At 52.0% G+C, this 12263-nt stretch overlaps 3 protein-coding genes across 3 annotated transcripts; 1 reads left to right on the top strand and 2 right to left on the bottom strand.

Annotated features, from left to right (window-relative positions):
* Positions 1–805: 805 nt before the first annotated feature.
* COCVIDRAFT_104601 (hypothetical protein) lies at positions 806–2563 on the bottom strand (the record flags this gene model as incomplete). The annotated part of the gene is made up of 2 exons (XM_014699106.1): positions 806–2032; positions 2198–2563. The coding sequence occupies 2 exons, from the start codon at positions 2561–2563 to the stop codon at positions 806–808; spliced, it is 1593 nt and encodes a 530-aa protein (XP_014554592.1).
* Positions 2564–3173: 610 nt separating this feature from the next.
* On the bottom strand, positions 3174–3431 carry COCVIDRAFT_104607 (hypothetical protein; the record flags this gene model as incomplete). The annotated part of the gene is made up of 1 exon (XM_014699105.1): positions 3174–3431. A coding segment is annotated over one exon (258 nt), but the record flags the coding sequence as incomplete, so codon positions are not given.
* Positions 3432–3568: 137 nt separating this feature from the next.
* On the top strand, positions 3569–11671 carry COCVIDRAFT_104558 (hypothetical protein; the record flags this gene model as incomplete). The annotated part of the gene is made up of 5 exons (XM_014699104.1): positions 3569–6236; positions 6285–7181; positions 7235–11337; positions 11399–11584; positions 11639–11671. The coding sequence occupies 5 exons, from the start codon at positions 3569–3571 to the stop codon at positions 11669–11671; spliced, it is 7887 nt and encodes a 2628-aa protein (XP_014554590.1).
* Between the last annotated feature and the right edge of the window lie 592 nt (positions 11672–12263).

Raw genomic sequence — 12263 nt, 5'->3', positions numbered from 1 at the left:
CCCCCCAACTGAAACCGAACGAGATGAGAGAGAGCAAAAAATAACAATAATAATAATAATAAAAATAAACAAACACCAAGTTATATGTGTATTTCAAGCTAACATAGTTATCTCATTTTTAGTTTTCTGCTTTACTTTAGCTTCGCCTTGTTAGCGAGAAAAACGGAATTTGAGCATGTCCATGAGTTGTAGCGTAGTGAAGTATGGGATAAAGACTTGATAAAAGAGAGAGAGAGAGAGCGTCTTGTATGTCTAGACGAGGTAAGTTGGCTCGATGCAGCAGCCACAAGGGATGATGCTTATTCTGTACGCTATCTTCTATTTCTTGTATCATCGTTCTATCGCTAGGAGATGTTTGAAAGAAAGTATGCTTCTATGACTCACTGCTGTTTACTACACGTGCTTTGGGTTGAGGCATTTTCTCTAACTCTATTAGCACGAACCAAGATTAACTACCCACTAACAATTAGTTCCGGGGTGTAATCACGTGACTCATACACGCTAATCACAGGGGGTTGGAGGACTCGAAGGCATCATACAGTACACAAATCACGTCAATAAAGGGGGCAATGCAAACAAGTATTCTTCAATGGAGATGATGAGATTCATGCTAGATATCTTGCTCTATCTCACCTTGCGTTTCGTATCCGAATCCGTGTCCCAAGTAGCGTACAGCGCATCAAATTGTGCCTAATGAAATGAGAAACCATATACCCTATGCCAAAAACCCGACGCCAGATCCTGAATCATTCCGTACCATATAACAGTCGATCACATAGGATCTTTGTAATTAAACCGTTACCATTTAGTGGCTGGCGACGCGCTCCTTGACCTTCTCGAACATGGCCTCCATCTCCTCGGCAATGAAGTCCTCAATCTCAGACTCGAGATGTTGGAGCTTGCTTCCGACCTGGTGAGCGTGGCGGCCAGCGGACTCCTTGGCCTTCTCGAAGTCGGCCTTGAGCTCAGAGAGGGAAGGAATGTCGGACTCCTCATCCTCCTTCTCGGCAACCTTCTTGACAGTGTAGCCGCCCTTCTCAACAATCTCGGAGTAGTTGGAGGAGCCACCACCGTTCCAGGCGAGGACGTTGGCAGTGTTGCTGGGCACGTCTGAGAGAGCACCGACGGTGGCGATGGCAATCAGGTTGGCCTTGAGCTTCTTGGGTGAGATATCGGCAACAGCGTAAGCTGAGTCCTTGGTGGGCTGGAGAGATAGCATGTAGGCCAGGAGACCAGCAATGTGAGGAGAAGCCATCGAGGTACCAGAGATGGTGTTGGTGGCGTGCTTGGAGCCGATCCAGGTAGAAAGAATGTTAAGACCTGGGGCAAAGATGTCGTTGCACTTTCCGTAGTTGGAGAAGTAAGCACGCTCATCGTTGAGGGTAGAGGCACCGACAGTAACAGCATTCTCAGCTGCAGCAGGGGAGTAGTTGCAGGAGTCGGCGTTGTCGTTACCGGCAGCCACAGCAAAGTGGATACCAGCGTCGACAGCAGCGTTGACGGCCATGTCGAGGGTGGTGGACTTGCCACCTCCCAAGCTCATGTTGGCAGCGCTGCCCTTGAAGCCCTTCTTCTTGCCGTTCTTAGCGGCAGAGACGGCCTCAGAGTGAGCCTGAGCGGCGTACTCGACGCCCTTGACGACATCGGACATGGTGCCCGAGCCGTTGGAGCGGAGGACCTTGATGGCGTATACGTGAGCCTTCTTGGCAACACCGTACTTCTTGCCAGCAACGGTACCAGAGCAGTGGGTGCCGTGGCCGTTGCCATCCTCGTCGGCATCGCCGCGAGGAATGGTCTTTCCCCACTTGGCACGGCCCTCAAAGTCGACGTGCTCAACGTTTGTGCCGGTATCGATGACGTAAACGTCAACACCCTCACCACCGTCGGCAGCGTACAGGTACTTGTTGTAGGTGCCGAAGCTCAGGGCGTCGCGGTGCGAGATACGAGCCAGACCCCAGGGGGAGTTCTTCTCGATCTCAGGCTCGTCGGAGCCGAGGACGTGGACCTCAGAGTCGCGCTCGATGTAGTCGACCTGTCAGGGAGGGTTAGCGCCAAGTCTTATGCAGGTACATTGAGCACAGATGCTGTCACGTGTGATTGCGACGCATTGCACCAGTTGCCTTGGCTACGCGCCACGCAGCCGATTCGAGCTCTGGGCTGGTGCCTAGGCCGAGAGATGAGATGGATTGCCACTTACATCGGGGTGCTTTCGGATCTCCTCGATGGTCTCGTCGTCAAAGTGACCAGAGTAACCCTTCATGCCGGGCATCTCGTATGTGTGCTTGAGACCCTCAAAGACCTTGTTGGAGACAGGGAGCTCAGTGGAGCGCTTTCGCAGCTCCATGCGCTCCTGCGAGTTCTTGGAGTGGACGCTCTGGACCCAGTCATGGTGCTTGGAGGCATCCTTGACGTGCTTCTTGAAGACGACCATGTAGCTGTTGGGAACCTCTTTTGCGGAAGTTGACGACAGAACTGGCGCGGCATCCTTGTGGATGGTCTCTGTCGAGAAGGTGGGAGACGCGGCGGCCAGAGCCGGAAGCGCGAAGACCAGGCTGTACCTCATGATGGTGAATGTGCTCGCACAGCGAGATGGACTGAAACTGGGGGATGGAGGGGGATGGGCCACAAGGCTCTAGTGATGGACAGACAAAGGGAGAGAAGAGAGAGGATGGGGGGAGGTGTGTGGAGGAGGGATGGGGGATGAACTCGGGGTAGCTATGGCGATGCGCTCTCTTATCAGGACGGCCTCGGTGCATGGGCCGCCCGATACATGACGCACCTGACCTGGAGCTTGAGCACCGCCAGTGAGGCTGGGGCTGCGCTAGGCCGGATTGGGACAGGATGCACGCGCTCGCGTATCAGCCTGGGGACGTGTCGTATCAAGACGGCTACGAGGCACAGCTGGACCGTGGTTGCTCGAGGGCAGCGGGTGTCCTCAGCACACGCCGTCATCCTGTCTGCTTGCGTATCTCTGTATATTGTGTCTCTGTGTGCAGAATGAGGCGGTCTGACCTGGCAGGCCCAGCGTGGGCTGGCTGCGGCTCCGTCAAGGGCAGTCGACGCGGCGGCGTGCTTACTAGGCCCAGCGTCGCAATCCTCGCTCTTCATTCAGGGTCCGGTTGTCAGCAGAGCACCCCGCGAGCGACGGCGGCCATTCAGCGTTCCCCACCATATTAAACCCGCAGTCTTAGCATTATAGCATGTTTGCATGAGGGTGTGGCAGCTAGACACTGCGCCATCTGCCATCCAGAACAGCATCCTAGGCTGCTCGTCTGTGTTGCCGCAACTTGAGTTGCATCCTCCACCCCCCCGGCTCCACCTCGCGACGGCTGCCTGGGGTAGCTCACACGGCGAGTCCAAGCTCCACCGTCTGTTTGAGCAACACCACCCGACCTTACGCGAAGCATCGGCCTATTCCGCCAACGCCAATTCCCAACACTCGATCTCGCAGCCAATCTGCCACGCCGCCGAAAGTGCGCACAGGGGGCCCGGGAGACATGACTGTACTTGCCGCCCCGCTATTCCCTCCGCCCACCAAGTTGCTTCCTAGTAGCGGCCTCGACTGAACATGGCCACCACCCGGCCGCACAGGTCGTCGACGGCCGCCTCCAGACTCCCGCCCATGAACAATCAGATAGCCGAACTCCGCAGCCTTGCCGATGAACTTACGAGAGCCTCCGAGTCCACCCCACCGCCCCCGGACGTCCTCCACGCCCAGAGCAATGCCCTCCGCCGCATGCGCCAGCTGCTCATCGAGTCCAACAACCACACCCACACAAAGGATGCCTTTCGCCATGTCCGTGGCTTCGAGACTCTCCTCGTCACCCTCCGCTCTCTATCCGGCTTCTATAAGCCCGCCGAACTGTCCCCCACCGACCGCATCGACTTCTTCGAGGTCATCAAGGCCACCCTCGATGTCCTGTCCGACGCACTGAACGAGCATGCCGGTAACAGGCGATTCTTTGCAAAGCGAGTCGAGAATGGCGGCTGGAATGCCCTTGAGCAGGCCCTGGCCAGTACGGGCATCTTTGGCGGCCAGTCCCAGAGCAGACGTGACGATGCGGGGCAGGAGCAGCTTTTCGGCACCCTCTTCGCCTTTGCCCTGGGCGAAGAGGCAATGACACGGATATTCAGAGACGTCGACAAGACGTTTGAGGGCCCCCAGTCGGGCCAACAGCATGATGCTCCGCAAATGGACGGCGGAGAGCAGCCCGCTGAAATTGTCATTTCTAGCCCGCGGTCCATGTACAGTGACGTCGAGATAGATGTCGAGTCACTGCGCGCCCAGGTGCGCGCCGTATTCAGCGGCAATGAAGTACTACAGAATCCAGACATCATGCCCACCATTTTCCATTTTTGGCGGGGTCTGTCTGGCGAGGATGCTCCAGGCACACACTCCAAGCCTCTCTCTGTATCGGTGCTCCTTGCCTTTCTCTACATAACCACACTCTCTTCATACAATAAGGCCGCTCTGCATATCACAGGTGTCCTGAGCTTGATCCTGCCTCTTCTTTTCGAGAACAAGTGCGCTCCTGTAGAAGCTGGCCTATTGCAAGACTTGGCTAACGATTTGGTGCAATACGGCATCAACAAGCTCGACGATGCCTACTACCTCTTCCGCAAGGCTGCATCCTCGGAACAAGCCGCCGAGTTCCTTCTGCGCGGCATGCACTCCTCTCGCGATCCGCCTTTTATACAATTCGACCTATCTCTGCACGGATTCAGCGCCGTCGAACTCCCGGATATTGGCCGACCCTTTCCGCCCGTCTCTCCCGGAGGTGGCTATACATTTGCGGCATGGGTGCGCGTGGACAAGTTTGACACAAACTGCCACACTACCTTGTTTGGTGCCTATGATGACACGCAGACCTGTTTCTTAATGGCTTACTTGGAGAGAGATAGCCGGTGCTTTATCTTGCAGACGTACATGGGCCACTCGACAGGTGTCATTCCTAGTGTAAGATTTAAAAAAGCTCCCCGATTTGAAGAGGGAAGATGGTACCACATTGCTGTTGTCCATCGAAGGGCCAAGGCTATTGGCATGGGTCCTGCCAAAGCATCCCTCTTCGTGGATGGTGAGTTTACAGAAACTATGAAAGCCCACTACCCATCGCATCCTCCAGTGCTAGACAGTAGCCAGGAAAGCTTTGCCTCAATGTCTTCCAGTATTCCAAAGCACCACATACTTGCGTTCCTAGGAACACCGCGGAATCTAGCGCCTCGATTGGGAAGAAATGTCATCTCTTCCAAGCTTTCGGTCGCTTCCTTCCACCTCTTTTCAGAGCCACTCTCGGATGAACTAATTGCTGTCTACCACAAGCTTGGCCCACGTTATTGCGGCAACTTTCAAGACAAGCTCGGGTCCTTCCAAACCTACAGAACCTCTGCAGAACTTCACGTTCACAATGAGATACTCCACCCCGGCAAGGAAGAGCGATCAGACATTGTAGCGGCGATACGCGCACCTGCAAGTCATCTTATACCAGAGTCGAAGATAATACTGAGTTTCTCCCCAAGCTCCGTCATGGATGATGATGACCGAAACTCGATTGATGAGTCTCAATTGATTCGGTCACTGTCGCGAGAGTCTGCCAAGACGCTCCATAAGTATACCCGAATGCATAGCACACCAATCATTGTCAATGCTGCTGTCCCATCAGTAAATGATGCACTGTCCCAGTCACGTGGATTTGGACGGCTCTCTGGTGACCCCGTTGTTGTCGTTCCCCAAGCCTTGGATGATGCTATTTGGCGAGTCGGTGGATGTGTTGCTGTTGGCTTGAAGCTGGTGCAATCCGCTCAAACCCTAGAAAGCATGCTCCGCGCCGTCAATATACTATTAGAAGCTGTCGGAGGCAACTGGCGCAATTGCGAGGCCATGGAGCAGCGCAATGGCTTTGCTGTTCTGGCCGAGGTCATACGCCAAAAGATTGGATTCACCATGGGTGGACTGGTCGCAAAGAATGCTTCGTCTCTTGATGTTACCCAGGAAGACTGCGAGGTTTTTGTTTTGCAGCTGCTGCGAGTCATTCTCCGCTTTGTTGGGTATGATGAGCAGCGCCCGACCGAATCACTAATCATCAATCCTCTCGCATACAGAGTCCTTCTCGTAGACTTGGAAATCTGGCGCAGAGCCACCTCCTTGGAAACGCACAAGTTGTATTACACACAATTTATCCATTTTGCTCGCGGTAGCAAACACCACCACTACAATGCCAAACGCTTTCATAGAATACGTACGTATCTTTGTGTAGATCCATTCGTCTCCAGCTAATACTCTCAAGGTGTTGTCAAGCGCCTCACAGACGCTTTGAAAGGCGAGCGTTTCACCCCACAAACCTTCAAGCTGTTTCTCGATGCCTTTAAGACTCTCCTGTTGACCAACTTCAACGGAGAGAATGCAAGGTCCCTTTCTCTTTTCGTCACTTATGCACTGCATGACAGCCGTGCAACTTACGGTAAACGCCCATTGCGCCCAAAAGCGAGTGCAGGTCGTATTCGCAGAGGCACTACGCCTGGATTAACGTCAGACGGTAAATCACGGTCAGCTAGCCCAGCTCAAATTGGCAGCACTGATGGGCCACCACTATCTCTGCCAGACTTGGGCATCGCCATCCTCAATCTCTTGGCAGAGTTGCTTTGTGATCCACAGAACCCACACGAAGTACTACGTTTTGCCAAGAACGTTACGGGCAAATGGCTTCTTTACTTGCTTGCCGAACCTGAGCAGCGAGTTGTTGTTCTTGGTGCAAAGATCCTTGCTCGATTGCTTGTGCTGAACGGGACGCATTACGTCAAGAAGTTTGCAGACAAGACAGGCGGTTTCATTCTTATGAAGAACAGGCTGCGCCATTGGTGGAATACACCAGGAATCTGGACTATCTGTTTTGCAATCTTATTTGGCCGCGATGTGGCAACAATAGATTTCGAGCGTGATTTCGATGTCTTTAACCTGGTCGATATATTCATTGCCCATTCACCTCAGTCTGAGCTCAGGATATGCTATCCGGAAGTCTTCCCTGTAATCACTGCGATGCTGGAGACTGGGCTGCGGGCGATTGTTCGCGACCGAGATCTGGCTCGAACAGATGGCAGCGCTACCAAACAAGAAAACGGTGAGGGCACAGTCACTCGTGGTCGACGCAGAACAATGTCATTGAACGCCAAGCAACCAGTCGTCGGTATGTACCTGTTTGCCAAAAAAAAGACTTCACCCAATGCTGACCATTTGTAGATATACGTGCGCCTCAGACAGACCGCTTAAACGATTTCGCCGTTGTTCTAAACTCCGCCATCCAGTTCTTATCCGAGCTTCATTCCCGGTCAGAAGGTTTCCGTGACTACGCAAACACATCCAACTATGTTCAGGAGTTGTTGTTCGTTTTATATCCGGTGATTGTGACGTCTGACAGCGTCAGTGCAGAGACTGAGCTGCTTTCAAGAGGCTCAGCATTGACGTTTGAGGGACAGGATGTTGTCATACAGCCACTCTCTAGAGCGAATGGACAGGGAGCGCCTGTGATTCGAACCACTAACATCAGCACCTCACCTGCACCTACGTCTCGACGCGTCTTACCTCTCCGCAAAGCATCTTCTTTCGTGCTTGTGTCAGCAGATAAGAAGCAAACAACTCAACAGCCAAGTCTTAACCCGATTCTCTCCTCAAAAACCGTACCTCCAGTGCCACTCAAGGTAGGCAGCTCAGTGGTCGAGGCTATGCTAGAGGTTATTCTTGATGTGTTTAAAGATCAGATATTCACACGCAAAGACTTTCCTGGTCTGGGGCTATTCCTGAAAACACCACCAGGTTTCCAAGAACATCAAGCGTACTTCGAATCGTACATTCTACGGCAGACTTTGATGTCCGTAAGGAATGCACTCCAACTGGATCAGAAGCTTTTGCATGAGCCGCGAGTTCTTACAAACCTCTCACGGTTTGTCCAGCACATCTCTGAAGCCGTCTTCGAAGGATGGTTCCTTGAAGGTGCAGAGCCGTTGCTCGACTTCGCTGGGTTTCTGCTCGAGTACTTGGAGCGCCCGGATATTGCAGCTATTAAATCCGTCAGGCTTTGCACGCAAGCAATCCAGTCAATTCGAACCACCTTCTTGAAAGTCGCTCTTCTTCGGTTGGCAGATCCAGACGAGTCTGAAGGTGGTGCAACTACCACGGCAGTAATTGAGAAGATGGTATATTGGCAGCCTATTATTCTCTCGTCTGCTAACAATGAGACTTTCTCATTAAAGATGATTTGCTACTTGCTCTACTCGCAACTGTCATCAGAACACATGACCGTACGCATTGCAGCGGCGAGTTTCTGGCGATTACTCATGGTCCAAAAGCCCCATGAAACGTCCATGATTCTAGCCGACGCCATTCATGGAGACACGAAGGACCTGTACGATGGCTTCCAGAAGCTTGTCGAACTCGACAATGAGACGTTTCTGGAATGGCTTGACCTGAACAAAACTGACATGGACAGGTTTTTCTACGGTTCGATGACTCGTCCGTGGGAGGATTATGTGCACAGCCAAAACAAGAAGACTGAAGAGTCATCACAGAGGCGCATCGCTAAGCGTAAAGAGAAACTGAAGCAGTGGCAGGCTGACGAGCTTGTGGCTGAAAGCGTGTGGAACCACCACGAGAATTCAACGAACCATTGGCGATCGAATATTCATGCTTCTGAACGCATCAAGCACCAGCGTGTTCTGCAAGACCAGCAAGACAATGCTACTTTCATGACAACGGTCCTAGCAAAATTAGACCACCAGCTCAAAGGGCCATGTGGTCTTTTTGAGAATAGTCCACCTGCTAGATGGCGGCTCGATGAAACTGAAGGCCGTGATCGAAAGCGTCTGCGCATCATTATCGACAACACCAGCCGCGAACAGACCTTTCAGCCCAAGCGCAAAGACACAGATTCGCGAGAGAAACTCAAACTGGAAACCGTTGTGCCTGCCATAACAGCTAAAGAAGCCGTTGGGGCCACGCCTGTTGATGGTCGATCTGTAAGATCGTTATCCACAGCCACCGCATCGGGTGACCCAATAGAGGAAGCAGAATCAGCTAGCGACGATGACTTTGAAATGGTCGAAGCCATGTATGAGGACGAGGATGGTTTCGAGGATAAGAATCGCAAAGTCATGCGCAGCCTTAATCGTGGTGATCAAGTCCAGTACGTCTGCAATATTTCACGGGTAGTGGGTCTTGAAGCTATAGAAGGTCTTCTCATCGTAGGAAAGGACTGTCTCTATCTTCTAGATGACTTCTTCCAAAGATCTGACGGCGAAATCGTGCGTGTATGGCAGGCGCCGCCCGATGAGCGTGACCCATATGTGCAAGTCATTGCTGGTAAAGAAGCTGTGACCAATCGTCGCCCACCCCCAAGAAGTCAAGAAGAGGCAGTAAGGAATTGGAAATGGACCGAAGTCATCAGCATATCGAAGCGGCGCTTCCTACACAGAGACGTGGGCATCGAAATCTTCTTTGATGACGGACGCAGCTACCTCCTAACGGCCATTTCTGCGCAAGCTCGCAACGACATACATTCCCGTGTCCTTCAACGAGCATCACATGTTGCGAACCCGGAAAAGCTTGCGAACGCAGAGATTTCATGGCGTCTCGACTCCTTGCGCAACCCTGAAGAAGCACCCCAGACGTTTGGATCACGCTTTGTGTCTGCTTTTGGTTCGGGTTCGTCACATCCAGCAACGAAGAAGTGGTTGAAGGGCGAGATGTCCAACTTTCACTACCTCATGTTTGTAAACACACTTGCTGGAAGGACCTTCAACGATCTCACTCAATACCCTGTCTTTCCCTGGGTGCTTTCGAACTATCACAGTGAAGAGCTGGACTTGAGCGATCCGAGCAACTTTCGTGATCTGCGAAAACCTATTGGTATTCAAGATCCCAAACAGGAACATCTGATCAGGGAGAGGTTCGCTTCTTTCGCCGAGATGGGTGACGCCAGTCACGCCTTCCACTATGGCACCCACTATTCTTCTGCCATGACTGTAGCATCCTATCTTATGCGCCTTCAGCCATTTAGCGCAGCATTCTTCCTGATCCAAGGTGGCACATGGGATCACGCTGATCGCATGTTCTACTCGATCCAGAACGTATGGGAGTCGGTATCAGCCAAGAACATGGCTGATGTGCGCGAGCTTACGCCTGAGTTCTATTTCCTGCCAGATTTTCTGACAAACGTCAACGGATACAACTTCGGTCTGCGTTCCGACGGCTCCACCATCGACAACGTCAAATTACCTCCGTGGGCCAAGGGCGATCCTGCAATTTTCATTGCGAAACAGCGTGAGGCATTGGAGAGTCCATACGTCAGCCAGAATCTACACCACTGGATCGATTTGATCTTCGGATACAAACAACGGGGTGAGGCGGCTATTGAAGCTGCCAATGTGTTCCATTACATGACTTACCAGGGTGCAATCGACCTTGACTCTATCACGGACGAGAAAGAGCGAGCGCAAAAGATCAGTGTTATCAACAACTTTGGACAGACGCCTCCACAGGTCTTCCAGAGACCACATCCCCAGAAGGACAACGTTACCAGGCCCACCAGGCTCGATACCTCGGCAGAGAGTTTGCATCGCGTACCAGGCACACTACTCGAAGCTCATGATCGTATTTCATCTCTAAACTACACCAGCAAGAGTGACAAGCTTCTGTGTGCTGCACCGTTCCGCCAAAACATTCCCCCTAACCACGATCGGTATATGGAGTGGGGCTTCACGGATGGTAGCGTTCGTTTCTATGAGTCGCACTCCAAGAAGCTGGTTGGGCTGTTTGAACATTTACACTCTGGACAATTGACAACTTCGCATTTCGTTGATGGCCGGACGTTGATCACAGCGGGAACAGACTGTACCCTCGCCATATGGACTGTCAACAAAGGCGAGCGAGGCCGTACCGAGCTTCAGAACGCCACTACACTCTTCGGCCACAAATCGCCTGTTATGACGCTTGCTGCCAGTCGTGCATTTTCCGCATTCTTGTCTGCTTCACTCGATGGACGTGTCTTCCTTTGGGACCTTAACCGCAACGAGTTTGTACGAGAGCTTGCCCTGGGCGCACAGCAAAAGCGAGATCCAGTGCCAGTTCAAGCAGCCAGGATCAACAGTGTCACAGGAAACATTGTACTCGCCTGCGGAAACCGGCTTATTGTCGCGACGCTCAATGGTGCGATATTGCTCGACGAAGACATTTGTGACAGTGAAGATGAGGGAGACTACATTACAACTGTAGCAGTTTATGAAGGAGTGGGCAACGAGTGGTGTGAACGTGAACTCATCTTCACTGGGCATCGAAGGGGAATAGTAAAGGTTTGTATACCTCTTTTTTCCACCCCCAATCGCACATTGTACGTTTGCTGACTCAAGCTAGATTTTCCATCTAACGCCAGCGCCTTCGACCTTGCCATCCTCAACCCCGACAACCGCTAAATGGTCTGCAAACCTCATCAATGTTTTGAACCACGGCGATCCTGTAATGCTGGCTCAATCAGCACCCATTACATGTATATTGCCTATGCCTCATCACGTCTACACAGGCGATGAGGACGGTAGAGTGGTACGTAGTCATTTCAACTTTATTCGCTAGATTCGTACTGACCTATTGATGTAGTACGAATGGGACTGTGTACATCGCCAAAATTGAGGGCCTGAACATCAATAAATCAATTGCCGCCGAGACGATGTGAAAGTATATCCCCGAGGAGTTGGTTTGGTACCTAGTTTGGGGGTGAGAAGTGCGTCGGCTTTACAATTGCTTCATTTTCATGAAGCCTTGCTATCCCAATCTTTTGGTCTCTGAATCCAAGTAAAAGCTTGATATGATGCGAGCAAGTAGCTGAAAAGATCCTTTCTTCGCGAAGCATTGGTCTTTTCTCAATACAAGAATCTTGTTTTCAACACCGTTTAGTAAATATGTATACAACACTCGCGTATCCAAACAGCCTTGGGCAGTCCAAGCTCGCCATGACCAGCCTGGCAACAGTGCAGTCACACTGCATGAAATAGTCAGCGATGCAAATATAAGGTTCCCAGAGGTGGCGTCGCCGCCTGCATACGAGATTGGTCATGCAAGTAGTCTAGATAACTCGTTACGTGGTAAAACACCTAGCAACATCGCGTGACCAAAGAGCAGGATATTGGTGGGCGAGCACTAGACTTGCATTGCGAATCAGGATAATGGCTGGTAAGGCGTAGGCTAGGATCGAGGACGATGTCGATTCCCCCCCCCAAGTGGC

The sequence above is a fragment of the Bipolaris victoriae genome, assembly GCF_000527765.1.
Source record: "Bipolaris victoriae FI3 unplaced genomic scaffold scaffold_67, whole genome shotgun sequence".
NCBI lineage: Eukaryota > Fungi > Ascomycota > Dothideomycetes > Pleosporales > Pleosporaceae > Bipolaris > Bipolaris victoriae.
This window is presented reverse-complemented; position numbering and strand designations above follow the sequence as displayed.